General features: G+C 45.5%; 2 protein-coding genes across 5 annotated transcripts in view; both read left to right on the top strand.

The window, feature by feature from the left end:
- LOC130385396 (ankyrin repeat and SAM domain-containing protein 1A-like) overlaps positions 1 to 15,284 on the top strand; it is a 65,581-nt gene extending 50,297 nt beyond the window's left edge. The window contains exons 18-29 of one of the 2 annotated variants that reach the window (XM_056593897.1): positions 4,082 to 4,180; positions 4,691 to 4,837; positions 4,950 to 5,057; positions 5,616 to 5,789; positions 6,097 to 6,234; positions 6,349 to 6,420; positions 6,646 to 6,732; positions 7,273 to 7,410; positions 9,047 to 9,229; positions 9,927 to 10,013; positions 10,805 to 10,899; positions 11,563 to 15,284. In XM_056593897.1, coding sequence (XP_056449872.1) covers positions 4,082 to 4,180; positions 4,691 to 4,837; positions 4,950 to 5,057; positions 5,616 to 5,789; positions 6,097 to 6,234; positions 6,349 to 6,420; positions 6,646 to 6,732; positions 7,273 to 7,410; positions 9,047 to 9,229; positions 9,927 to 10,013; positions 10,805 to 10,899; positions 11,563 to 11,599 — 1,365 coding nt within the window. In that variant the 3' untranslated portion in view covers positions 11,600 to 15,284. The remainder of the gene's footprint in view (positions 1 to 4,081; positions 4,181 to 4,690; positions 4,838 to 4,949; positions 5,058 to 5,615; positions 5,790 to 6,096; positions 6,235 to 6,348; positions 6,421 to 6,645; positions 6,733 to 7,272; positions 7,411 to 9,046; positions 9,230 to 9,926; positions 10,014 to 10,804; positions 10,900 to 11,562) is intronic. The other variant, XM_056593904.1, reaches the window with a different exon arrangement.
- Positions 15,284 to 24,020, top strand: LOC130385409 (specifically androgen-regulated gene protein). Of its 3 annotated transcripts, XM_056593926.1 has the most exons (5): positions 15,284 to 15,419; positions 17,267 to 17,464; positions 18,133 to 18,316; positions 18,424 to 18,438; positions 18,502 to 24,020. In XM_056593926.1, the coding sequence occupies exons 2-5, from the start codon at positions 17,357 to 17,359 to the stop codon at positions 20,097 to 20,099; spliced, it is 1,905 nt and encodes a 634-aa protein (XP_056449901.1). In that variant the 5' UTR covers positions 15,284 to 15,419; positions 17,267 to 17,356; the 3' UTR covers positions 20,100 to 24,020. The 3 variants fall into 3 exon arrangements, with proteins under 3 accessions (XP_056449901.1, XP_056449893.1, XP_056449886.1); XM_056593918.1 differs by having other exon boundaries at positions 17,366 to 17,464; positions 18,424 to 24,020; XM_056593911.1 differs by having other exon boundaries at positions 18,424 to 24,020.
- Positions 24,021 to 25,188: the final 1,168 nt, after the last annotated feature.

Below are 25,188 nucleotides of genomic sequence, written 5' to 3'. Positions count from 1 at the left end.
GGGGGGCATCATTAGCATGTTCTCATGGTGTGTCCGCCCCTGCAGCGAGATCCCTGATGAACATGAACAATCGATTCCACCATCAACCCGGCTCTGATCTCTGTCTCACCCCCGGCCAGCCCCCTGGGTGGGGATCCATAACACCACTGATTGCACTCTGTTTAAAGGACAATGCCGGTGTGGATGATCAAACCTTTGTGACCGTCTCTCCTGGCTTCACTATAACATCTGTTGCCACATACGGTTACCTTTATTATTAGTCAAAATAACTCTTCTGTGCAGACTCTGCCTAAGAGCATCTTTCGTGAACGTAACGAATGTGAACAATGCCAAATGTAGCACTTGAGTCTTTGTGAAAATACATTTTGTAAAGTACAAGTCTTCAAACTGCGAACTGACCTACACACATTGATTCCAAAAGACTGTGAACAAAGCACATAAGAATTGCTTATGTGCTTTGTTTACATTTGTGGTGTGCTTGTGATAAATGCTCTTCGATAGAACGGGTTAAAGAAAGTACTTTTGAAGTTGGAAAGGGAACCCTGGAGAGATGTGGACACCGGTACGGTCACCCAGACGGTGTGGTCCTCCCAGAAGAAGCAGCAGTGAGGGCTAGGCGTGCTGGAGAGCACAGAGGTTTTCCGTATCCATTATCCATTCTCTGGAAGACAAGTGCTTTGATGAAAGGAGTTGGCAGTAACTGCTCTCTCGTTTTGTCCTGCCTGTTGTTTGACACGGGCGTCAAACCTAAATGGATCCTTTTATCCCGCCCTCGTTCTGAACGGGGTTATTTTGGTGGTTTCCTCCCGTGGTTGTACCTGCCAGAAGGGAGTTAGGAGTTAATTTGCTTTCAAGGCAACGGACTCGGTCGACACGCCTCCACAGAGCCTCTCCATGTTCATTATTCCTTCAGGCACATGTTCGATAGATGCTGGAGAGGATGTCTATTTCAGGCCCTGCTTGAGTTAGCCAACCTCCGAATGCATCACGACCTTACCGTCAAGGGAGAGTCTTTTACCCATTACACATTACATATTACACACGCACGCACAGACACGCACACCTACAAACACACAAAGACACACACACATACACACACAAACACGTAGAACATGTATTTTCCCCCTTTGTCCCGGTTGTGCTGATGATAGCATTACATCGCCCCCCGCCCCCCAAAGTCGATCCGCCCCAGACAAGAGGATGGAGCAACCATCCCCAAACCACCATTAATCAAACTGTGGTGTGTCTTTTGAGATATACTTCTTACTCTTCACTCTGGGTTTTTTAATACTCTGAGCTTTTCTTCTCTGCGGATGAATGATACGGCGGACGGCGAAGGCCACATTTATTTTAGTTTCTTCTCCCAGAGGGTAGATCATTTCATTCCTTCAGTCAGGGCTCTTTCAAGGGCGGGTTTATCCCTGTCAGACCGCCGTGATGAAGCCATGGCTTTTAATCTCTTTGTCACGGATTAAGATAGGGGAGGGCGTCTGAGGCGCTCTCTTTGAGCATTCGGCGGCAGAACGTTGAAAGGATTGACAGTTGAGGTTTATACCACCAAATCATCTCATATTGACTCTAAAGTTGCCATTGAACCCACATGGGGTCAACAGAATGGATTTAGCTGAGAATACTTTGCAGTTTTGACATTGCCGTGAGTGACCCAGGATGGTCTGTATTCGTGATCGGTTTCTGCGGTGTTAAATGCTGCTATTACCTAAGGTAAAGCTGTTATGGGGATGCACTTATAAAATAAAGACCAAGCTTTTGGCGACATCAATATAATATATATTTTAGACAGACCACAGAGACTTGGTAACAGAGTTGACATAATGATGATGTGATTGACAGACTTGCATTATAATGGTTCTCTATGGAGAAAAGGCTACTTTAGCTATATCTGTATCGCCCCCTACAGGATGAAACCCCAACTGGCCTCTGAGCAGGTCGGTGTGGGTAGGTCGCACCTGTGATTACACCAGGGTCTTCTCCTTTGTCTCACTGATGCTACAGTTCTTCCAACGTCTTTGTGATATGATCTTTCTTCATTTACAGTTTTGCAGAACTCTTTCGTTTCTTTATGTAGAGTCATTCTTCAATTATGCTCTCTTTTGTCTTCTTTATCTTCATTTTGCCCTTTTCTAATATTCTCATGTTTTTATCTGTGTTTGAATCCTACATTTGTATCTTTTTTTTAATCCATGCATCCAATTCATAGGCTGTAATTAAAAATCTTTGGACCATTGGCTTATTGCAAGCTGTGAATATCGCTCCACAGATTTGTAAAGCTATGGCCTGGCTCAGCACTATCCAAGCAGCTTAATGGTAGCACACACATTCCCTCTTGCACACACGCACACACATGTTCTCTGTCCTTCAGCCCCCATACTATCCTCCATGCTGGGTTTTTCTCTAAAATGTCTGCATGACAAACCGACAGCCAGGTTTGGTCAACAGAGACCCATCCCCTCTTATCCTAACCTCTCTCTCGCTCTCTCTCTCTCTTTCTCTTTCTCTTTCTCTTTCTCTTATTCTTTCTCTTTCTCTTATTCTTTATCTCTCTCTCTCTTTATCTCTCTCTCTCTTTCTCTTTCTCTCTCTCTCTCTCTCTCTCTCTCTCTCTCTCTCTCTCTCTCTCTCTCTCTCTCTCTCTCTCTCTCTCTCTCTCTCTCTCTCTCTCTCTCTCTCTCTCTCTCTCTCTCTCTCTCTCTCTCTCTCTTTTTCTCTCTCTCTCTCTCTCTCTCTCTCTTTGGAGAATGGGCGTGTTATGGGATTAATCTATCACCTATCATCCATCTGCCCGAGGCGGTGCATTGTGTACCAGAGGCGAAACCTCTGGACGATACCCAAGTATTGTACTCTTTGTTCACTCCACAAAAAAACCTTCATCGGCAAATGTAAAATCTGCTCAGGCCCCGAGAGCGGCCATTAAAGTCACAGCACCACTTACCCTGTGGCAAAGTGATGCCCATGAAGGACGCAGAAACATAAATGGACATGAGTGGAGTTGTTGCTTATGTACCCCCCATGGCTGTAGTAAAATAACAAACAGGATTGATACCACACCTAGCTAAACACCCCCCACGTCTGGGGGGGTGCTTAGCGCCGGGCTGACGTAGCGCTGGGCTCTAACCGAGGATGGGTTTGACCCCCACCCCCCCCTCCCCCCCTCACTCAGCAGCCAGCCCCCCCATCCCCCTCCTCAGTGCCAACGCCCCTCATGCACTTGAATCTCAATTCAAGCGATGCATTGAAACGGGCGCGGCCAGGACGGCTCACTTCTCCTCACTCAGAGAGGTAGACTAGCTCAAAGGCTAAATCCATTCTCATTAACCACCCTGTCTCTCGTCTTCTGTGGGATTCATCCCTACAGGAACGACCTTAAATGTACTATTGTACATTTTATATCGTGCGCTAAGTATATTTGCTAATAGTGGATTTGCATCAACCATATGCAAAACAAATGTCTGCCAAAGCTTTAAAGTAAAACGTTTTTAACGTATGTTTAACTTAATCAGCTGAGTAGATGCAACCTCCTCTGGTTTGATGGGTAGCAGTTTTAAAGTCTCCATGGGTCCGCCTTATATCAACATGGCTCCTGTAAATGTTCCTGGATGTCCTTCAAATATGCGTACATTGGTGTGTAGAGTTTGAATCCTTCTCATCTTAAAGGGCCTCTATGTAGGTATTTTTTTCCATTGCAACACAAACAGGATGTCATTAAACTCAACACATGAAACCTACCCCGGATCTCCCAGACGAAACAGCCTGTAGGGTGATCTGTATTATATCTAAACAGGGACAGTTCTGCCGGTAAAAGTGAAGGCAGTGACGTCCAAGCTCAGACACCACCCCCACTGTCTGTTTATAGCTAACATTTGTTTATGATTATAGCTAACATTGGTTTAGCATTGTTATTGTCTCGAACAACGAATCTTGAACCCCTGTTCCCTCAGTGTGCGGCTGCAGTGCACTTACCATCCAAAGGGAGCAGGAATAAGGAGGCGTCTCTGATTCGTACTCGTAGTCCCTTTAAGTGTATCCTCTGAACCCGGGCTCCTTGTTTTTGATTGTGGTGTAGGGAAGGAATGTGATGGAAGAGCAGGACCTGAGGGAGATTGGAATCACGGATCCCAGCCACAGGCGGAAGATCCTCCACGCAGCTCGCTCCCTACCCAAGGTGAGAGAGCGTCCGTGTGTCGGCCAGATGAACTCTGCTCCCTGTGTGTCTGCTGCTTCCCCCCCTTATTACCTCCAGGTTATCTCCTTGATATGGCTACATAACCAATCAATAGAACTCAAGGTAGCCCCCTTAGTTCTTCTGTTATGTTGTATAACAAAAGCCCCCTCCCATACAACAGAGAGTCCTAGTCCCACCAAACCAGAAATTATTAGACCGATGTATGTTAGAAAAGAATGCAATATTATTATAAAGAAATAGCTTGCAATATGGAATTATGCATAGATGTTTACTGATACAAAAGAGAATGCACTTTCAAGAATAGTGACATTTAATAAAAAAAAATGTAAAGTATAAAAAAAAATCTCTTTCTCTATAAAGTTTACCAATAGTTCTGCAACCACCAGCAGCATACTATTATGTCACACCATTTATCTTTTAAAACTGAACCTAATATGTGGCCTGTCCTCATCGTCCTCCCCGTTGACCGGCTGTGTCCGCCCCCTACAGGTGAAGGCGCTGGGCTGTGACGGCAACACGTCCCTCTCTGCCTGGCTGGACAGCCTGGGTCTGCAGGAGTACCTGCACAACTTCCTGGCCAGCGGATACCGAACACTGGAGTGTGTCAAGACCCTGTGGGAGCTGGAGATTGTCAATGTGAGTGTGAGCGTGTGGCACGCACACACGGACGCTCGCTCACTCAAAGGACACTACAAGGCCCCCTGGTGACATAATAACTTATTTTATGATGCATAATCTTCGCCTCCAGGTACTGAAGATCGCCTTGCTAGGACACAGGAAACGCATCATCGCCTCGCTAGCAGAGAGACCCTATGAGGAGCCTCCGGTCAAACCGCCTCGTCTGTCTCAGATCAGGGTAAGGAAAGACTTTACGTTGCAAGTGGTCCTTCGCTCTATTTATTTTTACTTTAAAAACCAAAGTTAGGAAGAGAAAGTCGTGGTGAGGCTAAAATGTATTCTCTGCTTCCACAGTTCACAATTCATTATGAGTCAGGTTGACTCATGAATCCATTTTTCTTAAGATTATGCCAGAAACATCAATGTAAATAGTGGAACCATATTAAATGTACTATTGTACATTTATTATAGTGTGCTGTAGTATATTTGCCAGTAGTGGATTTGCATCAACCATATGCAAAGTTCATTTGCCCAGGGACCACAGGTGGAAAATAGCAATCTGCTATATCCTGGCACATTGTATATCCTCTTGTTGTACAAGATTAACGTCATACTGTGCACTGTACCCATCTTGTAAAAAATAAAAACAACAACAACAATTTGTCAGCCAAAGCTATATTCCTAAATTGTGGCTCCACAAAGTGTCCCTAATAATAAAGTGTATCAACAGCCCCAGTGTTCCCCACTGGGGGGTCATTCCACATACCGTCCTCACTCCTCTCTCTCCCCCTCCCAGTGTCAGGACCTGCCCAGCTCGCTAAGCTCCTCCCCTCTGACTCACCTGGACTCCTACGCCGGGGGGCGCTCCATGGACCTGCTTCTGCCCCTGCCCGAGTCCGGGAGGAAGAAGAGCGCCGACCTGGACCACGAGGCCGGCCAGCGGGCCCGCAGCGAGAGGCACAGGACCCACGTAGGTCCCCCCGCCCTGGGGCTCCTCTTAAGAGATCCTTCCGAAACAAAACCGATCCACTTCATTTAGCGTCGGAAAATTGTGTCCTGATGTATTGAATGTATGATCCATGCAGCTCAAAGCATAACTGGAATACAGACCCAAAACTATAATCATATATACTTGAAATTAATTTGGAATTGTTAATGCTGTCTCAACTTGTTTCCACTGTAGTGGTTATTATTTGAATATATTTGCCTGGAGCCTTACGATGAAACAAACGTGATCTGAGCCTGTGGATGTGTTTCCTTCCACATCCGGCCAGCAGGAGCGGAACGAGGATCGCTACAGGGAGCCCCGTCTGACCCTGCGCCCTCCCAGCCAGGCCGCCCCCTACGCTCCGGTCCAGAACTGGCATCACCAACCCGAGAAACTCATCTTTGAGTCCTGCGGCTACGAGGCAAATGTATGTGCTGCGGAAGGGCCCCTGTTGATGCAGTGCTCATCCTCCTTCCTGTGGATAGTTCCCTTGTGCTCCTCTTATGTTCTGTCTGTCTGTCTGTCCTTCCTTCCCTTGCAGTACTTGGGCTCCATGCTGATCAAGGAGCTGCGGGGCACTGAGTCCACGCAGGACGCTTGTGCCAAAATGAGGGTATGGTCAAGTGCTATTATCTGTGTAGATGTTTTTATGGGTAGGATAGGGAAGGGGTTGAACGAGAGAGGGGATGACATGTCGTGTGGGATGGAGTTTAACCTGGGTTGCTGCAAGGCGTGTTGCGCGCCTCTGAGCCTGACGGTTGAGCCTGAGCTTTGCATTAAGGCGAAAACATCGGAGAACTGACTGGCCTGATTTCTGTCGTTCTCCTTCTCTATGCAGAGATCGACGGAGCAGATGAGGAAGGTGCCGACCATCGTCCTCTCCATCACCTACAAGGGGGTGAAGTTCATCGACGCAGCCAATAAGGTTCGACCCCTTGACAGTTTCCCAGGGAATCACACAGCGGATTTATAAGCCAAGATAGACTGTACAAGGGAAATTTGTGTTCCCCTTTTACATGATGTGCAAATATAAAGGCAGAGCCTTTATCTGCCCTGGTTTGTTTTAAGTACATTCTTTATTTTCTGTGTTACTTCCTTCTGGTAAAAGTCGTCAATGGCTAACTGTTGGTTCAGGCCGGGCCGGTTTGAACGGGAGCTCTTCCCTTAATGGGTTTGGCATCGTAAAAGGGGGATTGTAATTATCTGTGTGCTTCCACCTCTCCTACACTGTGATTAAAACCACAAGGACACTGTTTCTTCACCTCCTTCCTTATTGCCAAGGTCACTTCAATCTCAATAAATAATGTACATTCATATATTCCACTAAATAGATTTAAGTAGAGGAATTAGAAGTTGTTCTTGGCAACCTTTCAAATATGATAATGATTTGTGTGATTGGCCGGCAATCTTTCTAATTGCGTCTGTTATCACATGGTCTTGTCCTCAAATGACTTCTTCTGCGCAGAACATCATCGCGGAGCACGAGATCCGGAACATCTCATGCGCGGCCCAGGACCCGGAGGACCTGTGCACGTTTGCCTACATCACCAAGGACCTGCAGACCAGCCACCACTACTGCCACGTGTTCAGCACCGTGGACGTGGTGAGCACCTGCCCCCCGCTATGTCCACCTCCCCTTGGGCTCCAGCCCCACAGGGAAACGCCCCTGTTTCCCTTCAGGACTGAGTCACACCTAGGGCCCCAACATAGCCGCTGATGCCACCTTCACTTTCATTTTAGAGTCCTAGCTGGTGTACGTAACCGACCTAAGTGTAGAATTTGAACATACATTAATCACTTTGAGCTGAATATATATATATATATAGATATAACATGTTGCAATTTAACTAAAAGTTAAGACATTCCCCCACTCTCTCCGTTGTGTGGTATGTGTATATAAATATATATATATATTATTTTTTCTTTCATTATATTTGAACCGGTGCAGTTTTGCTGGGGAAAAAGAAGCAAGTGACCTTTTAGTTTTTTCGTACCTTTTGAATTTCTGCAATGTTTATTTAATAATTATTACTGACACTAGTTTTTGATCGATTCTTACACATAGGCTTCTCTTGTTGTCCCAAGTGCCTTAATGCTTCATGGGCTGATGATTAGCCTTTACTGCTACCTTCTAGTCGTTACCTTCTGTTCATGCGTCAGTAAGAGTCTGGCTGTGTTTGACTAGCCCAGCCTGATGAGCCTGCTTATCTGCTGCATACACTTGAGTCATCCAGAGTAGGTGTGTTCTGATTTCCTTCTTCCTCATCCCAGGGAATAATATCATGATTCCTACATATATTAACTACTGGATAACACAAAGACGGCTTAACACAGGTTATTGGTGCTCAGATGGGGTAACATGTGTGTGGGGTCCGATGCTGGACCACACACTTGGCTTGCCTACCTGGTAAGCCAATCAGGGGGGACCACACCCATACATAAAACCAATCAATACACAACCGAAACACAAATACAGTTGCACAAAGGGAAATGAATAGAGACATTAACACAAACAGCAACACAAACAAAGCTCTGTGGGTTATACTACACACACACGGTTGGCGGGGGTTAACCAGTTTTACCCGGTGCAGTGTTTTGACTGCAGTGGGCTTGGGTCTTTCATTAGAGGAGAAGGGAAACACTGGGTTTAATCCACGTTTGATTTGTTTTGCCCTCCTGCATCCGGCATTGTTTATCATTATTAGGCTAATGATGCCATTGCTAGTTAGCTAGCACCTGACATCACTGCGAACATATCACACAGAAATACTTCAAAGATATCCTATCGGAGGAGGATATCCTATGAAATTCGAAAGGATGTTCTTTCCATTTCCTGTCAGGAATAGGATGACTTGGTAACACCCTAGTTTCACTAACATCATCTTTAAGTCTGGAATGGCAGTGCGGACCAAAGGTGTTTTGTGTGTGTCGGTGTTGTGTGCGTGTGCGTGTGCCTGTCCACTGGGCTGAAGCTCCTACTTAGAATTCTTTGAGCCAGTTTGTGTTTATTTACAGCAACACAACCAAGCGGCGACGTCAGCAGAGGGCTGCCATGTGTTTAATATTTTCCAACATAGAGAAACACTGATAAAAACAAACGCAAAATAGCAGATTTTAACTGTGTGTTGATAGACGTAATAAGTCGTCCTCTCGTCCTTCCGTTATGTGGCCTCACTGCAGACAAACCTAAAGAATTGCAGCTACTGACAACGACACACCTCTCTCCCGCCCTCTTTCAGAACCTGACCTATGAGATTATACTGACGCTGGGACAGGCGTTCGAGGTGGCCTATCAGCTGGCTCTTCAAGCCCAGAGGGCAAAGCAGCACCACAGTGTTCCAGTGGGCCCCGGGTCAGAGGTCATTGACACCACGTCGAGCCGGCCCGTACCAAAACCACGAGGAAGTGTGCGGAAATCAGGGGTGAGCCCACCAGACCACAGTACAGAAGCTATAAATGTGTATTATAAATCCGTCTTGTGTCGATAAAACGAGCCGAATAATTCTGAAAAGAATCCAGAATTTACACATTTTGGATGAGAATCAAATATAACATCATCAAATAAAGTGTTGGCTTGGATTTCATTGTAATTGTGTAATATATCCAGATCTTTAAGCTATTATCTCGAAATCGTCAGGAGAGCAGAGAAACTAGATCATAACTCCAAATATAATCAGATTACTGGGATTTTTGACGCCTTTCTTGCAAAAGATTCAGCTGGGCTGGATCTGTTTAGAAAATCACTCGACTGTCTCTTTCCTCCTAGTCCTTCCTTCCATCCTGTCTGTCTGTCTGTCTGTCTGTCTGTCTGTCTGTCTGTCTGTCTGTCTGTCTGTCTGTCTGTCTGTCTGTCTGTCTGTCTGTCTGTCTGTCTGTCTGTCTGTCTTCCTGTCTTCCTGTCTTCCTGTCTTCCTGTCTTCCTGTCTTCCTTTCCTCCTTTCCATCTCTCCAAGCTGCTTTTCTACACAATGTTCCTCCAACCGGTGTCTGCATTTTCAGCCCTTCACGTCTCTAGACTTGTTGTCATTCTGTTGTCCTTTCTCTGCTCACTCCCCGCATCTTATCTATGTCGGTCGTGGTGTCCTCTTCCTCCTCTTCCTCCTCCTCCACCCTCACCAGGACTCTCCACCTCTGGACAGTCGTTGCTGTGTCTGTTACACCTGCACCCCCCTTCGCCCCTCCTTACCACCACTGCCTGACTCCCAGGTGCTGATCTATTCACCTGCTTGCACCCGGGTCGCTTCATATTTACCTTATTTCCCCCCCCCCCCCCCCCAGCTCTCTCACTTTCTCCCTGGTGTTTTTAATGCCAAAAGGGGATAGCTTGTTTGAATGGGCTTGGTCTTATATGGCAGGGGCACTTCTTATACGAAATAAATTTGACCACTAGGGGTTGTCGTGAGTCCACTCATACAAATGAGTAGACTCTCAACACCCCCTCTAGTGGCGGGATCTTTTTTTGTTATATATCCTTTCGTTTTCACAATGCGACCTGGGTTCTCTTCTTTGACTTCATCTGAAGGCCATTTTATGTTAAATTCATGTGCTTGTGTTAACATCATTTTTGGGGTGCTTTTACCTACACTATATGCTTTTAAAAAAGCGAGTCAAAGTTAGTTATGAGACAGTTCTTGAGTCTATGCGGAGAAATTTGAACTTATTCCAACCACTCACTAACTCGATCCAGTAAAACCAGTGTCAGGTTGTCACGCACAAGCTGATTTAAAGGACACTCGAGTAAAACAAGTTAAACTCGATTCTAACTTACCAGGCATGTCACCATTCTGAGTTTTAACGATATTCCTCTTGACTGTTTACTCCCAAGACTCGTTCACTCGTCCATTTCAAATAAAAGGAATATAATGTGCCGAGTACAAAGTGCATGTGTGACTAAGCCTCTGCTCAATTTGAACTATAAGTTCATCACGTGTCGCGTTATGGATGTGTATTACAGTACGGCATGTCTTTAACCTGTCCCTCTGTCTCTGTGCCCAAAGGGGGACGGGGTGGAGCGGGAGACGGACGGCCAGTCCCAGGGCAGCGCCACCTGGCTGGTGGACCCCAAGGACGCCAAACGCACTATCAGCACTAAGTACGAGACCACCATCTTCTGAGGGACCCTTTCCCCCTCCTAACCTTTAAAACCCTGCGGGCCACCTTCGACCAACTCCCCCTCCTCCTCCTCCTCCCTCTCCTCCTCCTCCCTCTCCTCCTCCTCCTCCTCCTCCTCCTGTGTGCCTTTCACTGTGACTCCGCTCCTTTTCCCTGCGGGCTGGAACACTTGTCCTCACCTGTCACTCACCCCAACCTTAACCACCACCCTGCCCCCCCCCCCCCCCCCCCCCCCCTCCCTCCCGCCTTCCTCTTCTCCTCACACTGTCCAATGCCACCGCTGCCACCACCCCTGCTGGACCCCGCCGAGAGAGAAAGATCCCACCTTGTCCCCCCTGCGCTAGCCCACACCCGGTCTCATCCGTAACTGGATTTTCTTCCCCCCCTGTTGCTCACCGCTTGAGGCGCTACGCCGCCGCACCTTCCCAGTGTGACTCCTCCGCTAATGGCAATAACTGTCCTCTGCTGGTTAGCATGCACTAACCCCCGACTCCTCCCTCTTCACCCCGCGCCTCTTCTCTGCCCCGGCTTCCGCCCTTTCCGTAGAATATATATTCTTCACGTTTTGATTTCCTCCCTCTGTTGAGTGTGTTTTCCGTTTCTCTTGTTTCCTTACCGTTTGATTCCGTGTTCTTCTTCGTAGCACTCCTCCTGCTTCCAATAGGCGACGGCAGCTCTGAAGGATTTGGTTTCCTTGTTCCGTTCCTTCTGGCCTTCTTTCGACCCCCCCACTCCAGTGTTGAGAAAGCAAATGGCATTGAGATCCGTGTCTGTGATGAACTGGTCCAGCCTGGTCCTGGGAGGGCATGTTTCCTTGGTCAAAAACCGGGGTGAAACGCCTCCTCTTTTCGTCTTTCCTCCTCTATGCATCATTTGGACGTCCATTTGGCAGCCATTTTGGCTGCGGTGACCTTGCCAAAATTGCGGCACGTATCCATAGAACGGACAGAGACCTCTAGAAGCGTGGGGCAGACGAGGCTCGGTAGAAGACGGTATCTGGAGAGGGAGAGGGGCTGCTCTCGTTCAGAATACGCCCAAGTTCTGAGGTTGCACTTCCAAAGAGGACACATTGCTAACACTGTGATGGAGGTCCAGGGAATCGCCCGCTGGGCCCTCTGCTGTGGAGTGATGAGATGCAACAGGACAACACGGAGACTCACACTGGGGGAGAGAGAGATAAAGGGGGAGAGAGAGAGAGCAGACGAGTGCATGTTGTAAACCATTTCCAAACCTGTGTTGCCAAAACCGTCTAAGACTGCATGCCTTTCTCTGGCCGTCTAACCAGGCCGTACCATAACTTGAACACGCATCCTTTTTGTGTTTAATTCGTATTTGTTTCTAGAGTGTACAACAATCTAAGCACTTTTTTTCCTGAAATATTTCGAAATGCTTCCATCTTTATTCTTCTTCTGTCCTTTCTTATTTTACTTAACCATGAGAAATGCCTTATTGTGTTGATTCTGTTGCCAATACCGTTTTTTTTTTTTTTTTTTCTATGATCTGAAGTTAATATTCTACTTGGTCAAAAAAAGAGAGTGAATCATCACCTGGAAAACCCCTCAATAACGTGTACTGTGTAAGTCTGTGTTTTTCCACGGTTTGTTTTTGTTTTAACCCTACTGCTTTGTGTGCATGTCCCCCCCCCCCCCCTTCCTTTTTAGCTAAACACCTTGGCCAAACTACCAGCCAGTGTAAGAAGACAGGGGTGCGCCACAGTGCATTGTGGGTAGGGTGTTTCAAATGGAAAAGTGACCCACTTTCCCTGCAGCCGATCGCAACATCGTCTTGTGGGCCATGCCTCCAAACCACAGCAGGAGCCAGGAGGGGTCAAGGAAACGCACCTGGGAGGAGGGGCCCTCTCACGGGCCCTTCACCCACTGACTTGAACTGTGCTTCATTGGGTCTCTTTAGGGGTCTATCAGAGTGTCATCCATGTTTCTCGTATCAAACTAACTTAAGTATCCATTCCATGAGCAATGGTGGCTCTTGGTCGAGCAGCCCTATATACTCTGTCGTTCTTTTGTCTTTAGGCTCTCCTATTGTAGCTCATGTTTACTCCTTAAAGTAAGGTATTGGTCCGAAAGTCTCTGTGTTGGGAAAAAACAAACAAGCAAACGCAGCAGAGGCTTGTCCTTTTCTATTATTCTTTTGTCCACGCTGGTTATTTTGGTTTGTTTTAAGGGAACAGTTAAAAAACTAACACTGAAATGTGAGAGGCTAAACTCAGAGGTACACCTGTCTCTTCGTATGAACGACATGTCCAACTGTTGTAGCTCATCCTAACTGCCAACTCGTCGTCTGGCCTTCTAATAAGCAGCAACGAGAGGGTGAAACACAATACTACGGTACTAACTGGTTTTTAATGACAGCGGGCATCATTTTTAATTCATGTTGTTTTTAGCTGTCTGTGTCAGACGAGGATCCTTCCTGAGGCTGGGAACTGGGTCAGGAAGGAATAGCGATAACTTCTCCCCCCCGCCAGCCCTTTTGTTTACTGCATCTGAACCCATTTGATTCATCAAACCTGCCGTGCAGCCTGGTACCTCCTTTAGACTCTGTTTTGTTTCTTTTTAGCTGCAGAACAATGGAGGCACTGCATGCGTCTCCCACCTGCCTCAGTGTGTGGACTGTTAGCGTCACTATTTGATCAGCTGTGTGTATATGGGTACCTAAAGGTAAATCAGGTCGTTACCATGGAACGGTTGTAGATGTGATTCTCTGGTACATTGTCTGCTGCTGCTCGGTGTGTACGTGGGCGTCTTCAGCCCCTCCCCCCGTATAGGGTCCCCAATAAGCTTTTGCACATCGCTAAGGATTTAGAATAGGGACTAATCAGATATTAATAATAATGATGATGGAAATAATAATAATGACAATGATTACGAGGAGAATGACGTTGTGCATATGGTTCTAGCAGTTTGTATTTTGATACTTGAATGATTTTTCTTTTATAGATATCTATATATATGTATGTATGTATGTATGTATTTTTTGACATGTTTGTCAAGAGAGAGAAAAAGGACTACACGGTTCTACATATCATTAATAAAAAGCCTGTGATTAAAAAAAAGACTGAGGAATAATGACTCAGAGGAGGGACCTGACATAAATATATATACATATATATATGTATATATATCTGTGTATATATATATATATATTTATGTGTGTGTGTATATATGTATGTGTATGTATATATATGGATCTGTGTATGTGTATATATATATGTATGTATGTATATATATGTATACATTATTATATTAGTGTATGTATGTATATATATATATGTATGCATAAATATGTGTATATATACATGTATGTATACATAAATACACATAAGAGAAGATTGTAAATAATCTTGGGTCTTTTTTTTATGATTATTATTTTTCATAAGTGTACGACTAATAAATGGCGAAATCTGAATGATGCCGATGATCATTTTGTCTTTTGTTATTTGCTAAATATTAGATATTTACGTACAAGCAATGGCGGATGCAGGCCCGGAGGCAGGCCCTGTATCCCCGGTCCTAAGAGTCACAGCACCGGGTCACACAAACGACAATGGTATGGTACAACTCTGGGAAGCGGATACAAGCCCTTTTGTCTCATTAAACTGGCTGTTGGACCCAGGCCAGGCTGCGATAGCGGCTTGTACACATAGCTACAACTAACAAAGATTGATAATAAATGATAAGGTAGCCTGAGCCTGAAGACAAAACGCTCTTAAGATGTAGTTCCATGCATTCGTTGTGATTGATCCTGCTGAGTGTAGGCCGACTGGGACCGTGTCATTGATCATACAGTATGTCTATATTCTCACATCTACGTTTTTCTATGTAGCTGGTCCTGACACCATACTCCTTTTTCTTGGCTTGGCGTTGTGAGTGTGTATGCACTGGAGATGAACAGTCGTAAACAAATTGATTTGAGTTAGTCAAAGTCATTGTCAGCCTAATGGGATCAACATAGAACAGGTTTAGCAAAGAGGACCTTAGCGTTTTATTTGGTTGTTTTTGCGGTGCCGCCCTGTTTGGTTCTTTTGTGTGTGTTACTGCACTATACTGTGAGAGAGCAATGAAGAGGTATCCAAATATCTTAATTGTACTGTAATACAAACTATTATTCTTTAAAGAATGGATGTCCTTATAAAGAGATGAGTCCTTATAGAGATATTTCAATATGACATTCATTTGATATTCTTTAGTTTATATTATTATTATTATTTTTTATATTTTGAATAGGCTACAGATGGGCCTTGCCACTGCGAAACCGCGGGTGGTTTAGGAAGTGGGTGATCAAATGTTCTCTGATTGGCTGAGACGCTCTTGGTATGGTAATTTGCTCACCTGGCTGGGATCGACCACCTGGGCCCCGCCCCTTCATTTAAATAAGGGCAGGACATGACAGCAGAGACAGGTGCTTATTCGGATCTCAATGGACTACGCGACCTGATGTCTACGTTTTATCCGATGTGGCGTTAACTTAAGTCAACTCTCCATGGTGAGTTCTTTATCTGTTATTTATACATTTGAGCGGCGCTTCTGTCGACCACCATGTAGGACGGATCGAGTGTGTGTGTGTGTGTGTGTGTGTGTGTGTGTGTGTGTGTGTGTGTGTGTGTGTGTGTGTGTGTGTGTGTGTGTGTGTGTGTGTGTGTGTGTGTGTGTGTGTGTGTGCGCGTGTGCGTGTGCGTGTGTGCGATATCTATAGATGGAGATTGCCTTAGGCCTGTTATAATTACTTTATTTAATTTGTGTGTTAAACGCCGTGAGATAAGAAGCTGGATGATTGAAATTAATAAATGAATTCAAATCTTTGTGCATGATCTGTTGACTGGTAGCCAGCCATTGAAGATAATGTCCAGCTAAATAGGCTATTGCTGCGTATCTGCTCTCTAGAAAGATTGCCTTACGTGTTCCGCGGTACTCTTTGTTTACTGTTAATTATTAAACCCGCTTTTGGATATGCCTACACACTAATTATTGACCTGGTTATAGTACTCACAGATGTTCCCAAAGTGAATAATGCGTAGGATCCATACTCGTTGTAGGATTTGTTCCATTGGACCTTACCCTACATTTACCTTATTATCGGACCTTGAGCTGACCGGCGACGATACATTGAGTTGATGGAGCTAAATATATAAAATACTAAAACAAAAAGCGATCGAAGCAGGCAAAGGAACATTCCTGTGGCCATTAACTCCTGTGTGAGCGATGGATGGAGCAGCCCTGGGAAGGTGTTGGCTGAACACGTCCCACAGGCTAAACTCACAGAGTAGGCTACAGACAGAGTAATGAACGCGACTATTGACATCGTAATAGGGCGTTCCGTGGAAAGTGCTGTCGTTGCTGTTGTTGTCCTAACAAAGTCCGATGTGGATGATCAAATAATCAGGACAGGCCACCTTTAAGGCGTCAGTGTCTACATGTCAACAGGCCCACATGATTTAGTTGTTTTCTGGAATCCATGGGTAATGTTGTTAAAGAAAGCATTACATCATCGGTTATAGCCGATGATGGGGTCAATTGATAAAATGTAGGCTATAGGTTTAGGTATAGGTTTATTTACATATATGTGGATTGTTATGTACATTAAACAGATATCTTACTTATGATTTCACAGAGGGACGTACATCTCTGATTATGTGAGATGTCACCACAGCATTTGTTTGGCCCAGCATGCTTTACATAAAGGTGCAATATCATAATAGGCATCCAAATCAACATGAGAGGGACTAGGCCTACATTTCAAAAAAGCTGTGTACAACTACACTATAATTTAGCTATTTCCAGTAGCACGCAAGTCTATTCAATAAAAAGGTCAGCTTAATGCGTGGTTCCAGACAGGTTATGATGAATAAGCAATACAACAGGTTGTAAAGTATTCTGTGATGGGAATGAGCAGAGGTGTGACCTGTGTTTATACAACAACGCCTACAAAACGTGATACATAGCGAGGCGTCCCGGGACCTTGAAAGGGTGCAGGGTTTGAGGGCGGAAGGGAACAGGTATCTCGTGTTAGCCCATGGCTCTCCCACTGTCCCGCCCGGGGAGGGGGCCACGCTCTGCACGGGGCTGTGCTCTGCGCTGGGCCCCCACAGGCATGCGTTTGTGACCGCACAACAAGCGAGCAGTGTTGTACTGAAAGGTTACACCCAGTATCAAATGTTACGGGCCATGATGCGTGACATGATAGCCAAATGCCTGTCCCTACACAATGAATAGTGAGGCAACAGGTGTTTTGTGTGTTTCTTTTTACTATTTACATAATAACTTGTTTTGTTGTCAGACACTGAGGTGCAATGAAATTGATTCCAGGTCTGTGTTGTCGTTTTTTTGTCATAGGTTGATGGTCTGATTTGCACTTTGCGGTGATATTTAGACAAGAGGCCCCTGGAGCTCCGGGGCCTGCCCTAATCGTTTTCTCTCTGTGCGATGCCTAAGAGTGACACGTGGCCCGGCAGCGTTGCCCCAGAACCTTCCAGCAGTAATATGGACAGCGCTGGAAGCTGTGACAGCGTGATCAGCACCAACTCTGGCTTTGTGAGTGTTGCTGAACAGTGAAACATTTAAGAAGAGAGGGAACAACTTGTGGCATTGGACCACTGGTGGGATCGAACCCTGTTCACTACAAGGCAAATTGCATATATGGTCAGCACACTAGAGGGTTTAGCAACCTTACTGCCCCAAAAATGACTGATATTTAGATTAATCTACTGCTGACACTTCAACTGTTAAGAAATTAACAATTGATGTAATAATTGAATTATGACAGTCATATTCACTATTTTGGATTTAGTTTATTTATATTCCAGAAATGTACATGCAATTTGAAAAACTGTTACCCTCAATAGGTGTTAAACATAGTAAAATGTATTCAATATAAACTGTAGTGGAAGCTTAAAGTAGATATGTGTGTCTCTTAAAGAGACCTGATGGATATGTTTTTGAAATGAAGAGTCGATGTCCATGTGAAGTTTTTTAAACTTCCCATGCTGCAATCAGCCTCACAGTGACTGCAGTGAGTTGCCAAAGCTGGCAACGAGAGCTTGACCCATTTCTCAGGCCTAACCTTGGCAACAATATAGCCCCAAATGGTTTAAAGTGGGCTTTTATAATTGGTTGGCCTTTGTAGTGTTCCTGTATCAGTGTAGGAACTGTTTCAGTCCACCTCTCCCTAACTTGTCATGTTTTGTCTTTTGGGGAGACAGAGTGTGGACAGTCTGCAGCACCTGTCTGCCGCGGAGAGGGAGTGTCTTATGTATCTGGAGGAAACAATTGACTCTCTGGACGTGGATGAAGACAGTGGACTGTCCAATGACGAGCCAGAAGCTTCCCATCAGGCTGCAGCTATAGCCGTCCACCCCTCAAAAGCTGCGGATCAGAGCGGAGAAGGTATTATGGTTAACTCGACAACTCATTTATATGTGATCAACTTCGCTGATACTTTCATTTTATATGCCAGCAAAATGAAACACTAACTTAATGCTTTGTTGTTTTAGACTCTGAAAGGGACCAGGGCAGACCTGTCCATCATGGGGTGCCCACAACCCTTCCCCTGGCCAACGGTTTTGGGAACCTCCCACAGATGGCCCCGGCAGACGTCCATGAACCTAAAACCCCTGAGGTGTCAAACAACTCAAACACTCCGTTGGAAACAGAAACAGGAGAATTGGAAACATCTAAGTTACACTGTGAGGTACAACAAATTGACTCCGCAACCGACAAATTGGCTCCGCAAGCACAGATGTTAGCTTCAGCGGCAGATGGGGACTGTGACCTGTGTGCCCCCTCGGACACTAAGCTTGAGCCCAATCAGTCCAGCCCTCAGCCTGAGACTGAGCTGATTTTGATCCCCCCTCCGTCTGACTTCATGGATGAACCAGGGCCTGAGCCACAATCAAGGCCAGAGCCACAACCAGGGCCAGAGCCACAACCAGAGCCTGAACAACAATCAGGGCCTGAGCCACAACCAGAGCCTGAACCACAATCAGGGCCTGAGCCACAACCAGAGCCTGAACCACAATCAGGGCCAGAGCCACAACCAGAGCCTGAACCACAATCAGGGCCTGAGCCACAACCAGAGCCTGAACCACAATCAGGGCCTGAGCCACAACCAGAGGAGCGCCCGGATCCTACCGTATCCGTGGAGACGCCTGTCAGAAGACAGCATGTCGATGTGGAGGAGCTCCGTAAGAGAGCCTCCAGCAAGAGAGCTCCTGTGAGCTCCGATGTCGTCCATCCACCGGTCCCCCACCTGGCTGTGGCAGAAGTGCCTGAGACTCTCAGTGCACCCCACTCCCAGACGGTTACCTCAGCCAACCTTCTCCCGGAACATCTTGAGCCCAAGAGCCCACCTGCTGTGGCCCCAAAGCCCAAGAAACTTCCCTCAAACATCATCTTCAAGTCCCAGAAGCCTTTTGCCGATAGTAACTTCTCCCCACCTGCCAGTGACAGGATGCTGTCGGAAGGCCAGAAGATCCGCATGGAAGCGCTCAGAAAGCTTGGTCTCCTCAAAGCCGAAGACGCAGACTTAGATCCACGCCTGAGTCTGCCTACTAGTTCCCACTCCAGGAGGTCTTGGGCTGCCCCCTTGTCTCCAGCAGCTCGGCAAACTCCCCCATCACCTTCGATTCGAACGCCATCGCCTACCGTTTCCACCGTCCCAGTGCCCCCTCCCTGGGCCGAGGTTTCCACACAGGCCAACGCGGCTTTGACGCCGGCAGCTCTGGCCAAAGATATTCTCCCAGTGCCTTCTGCTTTCAGTGACACCGGTAAACCACCGTCCCTATATCACAGCCAGGAAGCATCTCCCGCTAAGATCATTATCTCAGCTCCCACCGTTAACACCGGTGTCAAATCTGCCACCCTTGCACACTCGGGAACAGGCTTGAGTAGCCTCCAGCCAAGCCTCGGCGTGCTGCGTAACGGCCGCCCCCGCCCCGCCTCTCTGGGCTCCGGGAAGGACTTTTCTCATGTCAAGGTGGAGGCGTTAGCGCCCAACGTTAAGGATGCTAGCACCAGGAGGTCCACCCCGGTCGCCCCTGTCTCGCAGAACGCTGGAGAGTCCACGGGAGTGCCTCGCTACCACGGGGTCAGCGTGGTCATCTGCCCCCGCGCGGAAAACGACGAGGGCCGACGCCATGCCCTCAAGAAGCTTGGTCTACTGAAGGACTAGCCGCCGCCTGGACCCATTTTACCGTCTTTTGTTCTGGGCTCTCTGCCCCCTTCGAAGGACCTCAGATGGTGATTGGCTAGGTGAGCAAAGCAGATGTACAGTCTCTGCTGTGTCGTGTAACTTTATTGTTGTGTTAAATGGTCTTTTCAAGTGTAACCGTACTATCATGGTTACTTGATTTCTCTTGTTTTATTTTTCTTAGAATAGAAGCAAGGGCATTTTCTTTACATTTTTATCAATTCAAATGCATCCAACTTCTTCTGGAGCTGTGTGACTATATATATATATATATATAGACACACAGCTCCAGAAGAATTGGCTTATACAGTAGTAGCTTAGTAGCTTATACCAGATATAAGCTACTATATACATAGTAGCTTATATCTGGTCCAATGCAACTTTGTTTTTTTTGTTATTTATCATGTCAATGCCCTTTGTGCTTCTTTCATAAATGGGCTATCTGTTATTTTTGGCTTACCTACAACCTTCTTCTGATTTTGGTTTGTAAAATAAGTGGGTTTGCATGACTTTTATGATGCATTGTAAGATAAGGGGACAATCAACACTCACTTGAAAGTCACTTTAGATGAAGCATGAGCTAAATGTAACTGCAGTAAATGTAAGCTAGACGATGAATGTTGGATATGGAGGGACGCAATGAAGGATTTCAGACACTGATTTCTTATTTATATTGAAAAGTAATGCATTGCACTTCAAATATTAATAAAATGCTCAAGAGTTTTTAAACATATCATTTATATAATATTCTAAATTCAAGTTCTGGCGTAATTACTAAATCAATAGTTTCACTCTTTAAAATACTTCCTATAAAAAACCTGGTTAGCCTCTACTCAAAAAAACATGTGAAGTCAACAATGTTTCTTGTGAGTGTCAGGTGTGTTCCTTTCCTCTCTAGAGATGAAAGTGCACGAAAAAGTCCATGCACATACACTGGTTCAACTATTAACTCTATATAGGCCCTGTAGCGGGATAAGAATCTGAAACATGTGGTTAGTGTGCTCTCAGCAATGACGCACGTGTTAAACCTCACTACCTTGTTAGCTGGCTCCTCTCACAGTGCAGCGCTTTTCCTCTCTCCAAAGTCATGTTTAAAAAAAAATAGGTTGTATTTAGGGAACGATAACATCAACCTCATCCGACACGTCCGGGAATAGGACGTGATATGTAAAGTGTATGTAAAATGTGTTTCTCATAACACAGTACAACAGTTCTGTTTTTCATTTAGTTATACTCCTCTGTGTTAGTTATATTGTAATGAACTATAATTAATGCGACAACATTATGCTGCTTTTGAGTTTGTTTCTTAATATTCCAGAAGTCCTAATCCAGGCTTTACACACACACACACACACACACACACACACACACACACACACACACACACACACACACACACACACACACACACACACACACACTCATGGAAGTATGAGATATCTGATGTCGCTGTGTGATGGGAAGTACATCCATAGGTGCCACTGGTCTGGACTGCAGCCTCAGCACCTTTATCTGATGTAACGCTGGAGCAGAACTGGAGGAACCTGTTTCCTCCAGCTCGTTTTTCAGCCTGTGTGCAATGCAGTGTGCATGAGATGTACACTTGTGAGCTGACAGAATAACAAAGTGTGCGTGTGGTGCACCTCTGGGGTGGAATGTCTGCTTCACACACCAGGGGAGATTCCTCTTGTTGTTCCTGCTCTTCAGTTTGTTCTGCGCAGTTAAGTATAAAGGAAGTTCCAGTTCAGATGCAACACATTGTTTACTACCATTGTTAAAGCACATAGAGTCCATGATACAAGACAAAGGGGACACATCGTGTCATCGAACGTGGGTGCATCTCCCGGGTGCGGTCGCTTTGGGATGTGTGGAATGACTGAGGCCATGCCAATGTATACATGTGGAAATAAGTGTCCTTTTCAACATCAGACAGGCTTTCGTTGGGCGTCATCTGGAACACACCCATAGTAGATCATTTCCCATCCAACACGTTTAATAGTAGTGACTCACTAGCAAACATGACAACAATTCCTCTTTATGAAGAGGGGGAGATAATTTTGCTCGTTGCAGAACATTACGAAATCCCTGTTGGTTTTTATGTTGACATTATATTGTCAGAAAATATATAATAATTATAAAACACAATGTATAAATATAGATGAATCAGGGGAAAATTTGGCCTGACTTATATAGATTGGATTAATATTTAATGCACAAGTCTGTTTTTTTTTTTTTTTTAAAAAGGCTTCTTTATACCTGACATACGCTCAAGTTCAACAGCATCTACCTGCTTTTCTAAGAGTCTGATATATGTCCTCTTGAACCCTGAATATGTGCAAAAGCAACAGGGAAGTAAACACCTGTTAGGCATCATTGAGCCAGCAGACCTCGGAGCGCTACTCCAGTTTGACATGCTGGTATGTAAACTCTCTAGTCTAGGCCTTCACTTTCCTCCTCCGCTGAAACTGAGGGCACAGTGACACCTGTCACTTTCACTTTTCTCCTCCAAGGCATTCAGCCCTGCTGATTCAGTGTCAGCAGCAGAACACAGACTGGATCTTAGCCCATGTATTGTGGACAAAGACAGCAAACTTGCAGGCTTTTTTTTTTGCAATCATTGGTAAGATTCTACCCCACACAGAGAAGATCAGGTTGAAGTGTTTCAACAACAGGTTTTTTAATGTAAACATATTATAATGTAAACCTGGTTGCCTATACCATTTACTGCCAAGACACAAAGGCTTAGCTATTAAAGATATTAATTATCTATCAATGGCATCCTTACTGAAAAAGTATGGTTCTATGGACACGGTGACCGCTAGGTGGCGGTGGAGATTCATGGTTAGTTTCTTCCCTTTGGCTCTCCAGTCATAAGTCGTTTTTTCACGACGGATTACCCTGCTGTGACAGAGGTTTCAAAAACAATCTGAGTTTGTTAATGTGTATTGTAAGCCTTTATTATTTTTCCTGCTTTACATAGAGAAAAATGATAAAATAGCATTGGCCTTTACTTTTTAAACTCCCCCATAGTTTGGCAACTGTGCTGCAACAACCACGATTAACTTTTCTTAATAGGCCATTGCATTTGTCTTTTGTCATTCAGTTATGTTTTGAGCAATGGGCTACAGTTGATAAGACTCACAAAGAAACTAAATGATGTACTTCAAACGTTCAAGAATGGCAAATTGTGAAGGCCAATTGTTCCCCATAGCCCATTGAGTTGGCCTATTTTATGCCAATGAAAAGAACTATTATTATGTTTCAAAATGTCTTTCTCTGGTGATAACGCAATGAAAGAGTTGAATTAATGAGTAATATTACACTCCACACGTTACACTCCACATTGTTTTCACCAAATTTTCAGCTCTCATTTTCGTAGCGTTATTTATTTATTGTAGTTAATTAACAAATTACATCAGTTCCACTCAACAGCCAGATGTTAAACCGAGGACAGTAGATCTTTCAAATGCAGCAGAAAGGATAAAACGCATAGGCCTTTGCTGTCTCCTTAAGGTCGTACTCTTTTAACTAGATACAAATAACTACATTTGTATACAGTGAGTTTGGACTGGACCTGACCCAGAGTGACTCTGAGACTTAAGCAGATTTGAGAGCTGCACTTTGAAAGTTCTTTCCATTAAATAATGATATTGTAATGTGAGCAAAAGAGCAGGGTTTGGTTTTATTTGCTTGTCTTGTTTTCTGTTCTGCAACGTTCAACAATCTTATCGCATTCCTTATCGCAAACAAGATGAATGTGCACACTTCAGACTTAATCTCAAACCATTCTTTATCCTTTTATCCAACATTATCATCCTTATTATCTCCTTCTCTGCAATTTTGCACAACCCCTTTGTGGCCATCCGTAAACAATATGAATGAGTGCACTTTAATCTTCCTCTCTTCACCATCATCATCATCATCATTATTATCTCTAACTTTGCGTCTTCATTCCTCCGTGCTGGCTGCCAGCCGGTAGAGCTTAGTCTCGTGGGCGTAGCTGCCGACGCCGTCGACCGCCTTGGGCTAGACAATGATGCCATGGGACATCCCCTGTGAACCACAGCCCTCCTGATTCTCCTCCTTTCACCTCCCTGTGCCCCTCCTGGGCGCTGTGGGGAGCCCTGGCAGCAGGCCAGACTAGACCAGGCCCTCGTCCTGCCTAACAGATACAAGATGATCGTCAGCATGGAGGGAGATGAGTGGAGAGACCGCCCAGCAGAGGGCCACTTTGAACTCGTGGTTTAAATACTAGTATTACCTCACGCCTGTAAAAGTCTGTGGGTGTGTAAGTGTATTGTGTGTGTGTGTGTGTGTGTGTGTGTGTGTGTGTGTGTGTGTGTGTGTGTGTGTGTGTGTGTGTGTGTGTGTGTGTGTGTGTGTGTGTGTGTGTGTGTGTGTGTGTGTGTGTGTATGCATCACATTTCTACAGCCAGATACGGTGTGCCCTCTTAATCCACATGTGTAGGATGATGTTATTCGGTGGTGCAGTCTAAAGTTGAACAACGAATGCCTCTGCTGAAGGGAAGTCTTCCTGCCAGCGAAGGACATGTTGGAGACGGAGCAAACTGTGCTCCCCAGGTGGGGGTAGATTGGAAGCAGACCGATGTCTACAAGAATCATCTAATCTCCTCCTCCACCTGCCTGTCTGGAACACACACGTACACAGAGGTGCACAAGACAGTCAGAGGGCTTGCCTTACCCCCTACAGGCACCGACACACACAAAAGGACATGCACAAACGTACTCACGCATGCAAGCGCGCACACACACACACACACACGCATGAGCACACACACATACAGGCCCATGCACACAGTCACATACTCACACATGCAAGCGCACACACAAAGACACACACACACACACACACACAGGCCCACGTACGCACTCATGCTCACGCATCCAAACGCGCGCACACACCCGCACAGGATCCATGCCACATCCGTATCTCATCTCCCTCACAGATGCAGAAGTAACGTGCTCTAACAACACTGGAAACCCTGGCAAACTCTTTGCCCGTCACATGAAAGTATGCCACCATAGGACAGCACGTTGCAGGGGATAGAGC

Source organism: Gadus chalcogrammus, chromosome 1 (assembly GCF_026213295.1).
Source record: "Gadus chalcogrammus isolate NIFS_2021 chromosome 1, NIFS_Gcha_1.0, whole genome shotgun sequence".
NCBI lineage: Eukaryota > Metazoa > Chordata > Actinopteri > Gadiformes > Gadidae > Gadus > Gadus chalcogrammus.
This window is presented reverse-complemented; position numbering and strand designations above follow the sequence as displayed.

Coding starts and splice junctions, on each gene's coding strand:
- LOC130385409 (XM_056593911.1), top strand. CDS start 17,357: ATGCCTAAGAGTGACACGTGGCCCGGCAGCGTTGCCCCAGAACCTTCC. Junction 17,465..18,132: donor TCAGCACCAACTCTGGCTTT/GTGAGTGTTGCT, acceptor TTGGGGAGACAG/AGTGTGGACAGTCTGCAGCA. Junction 18,317..18,423: donor TGCGGATCAGAGCGGAGAAG/GTATTATGGTTA, acceptor TTGTTGTTTTAG/ACTCTGAAAGGGACCAGGGC.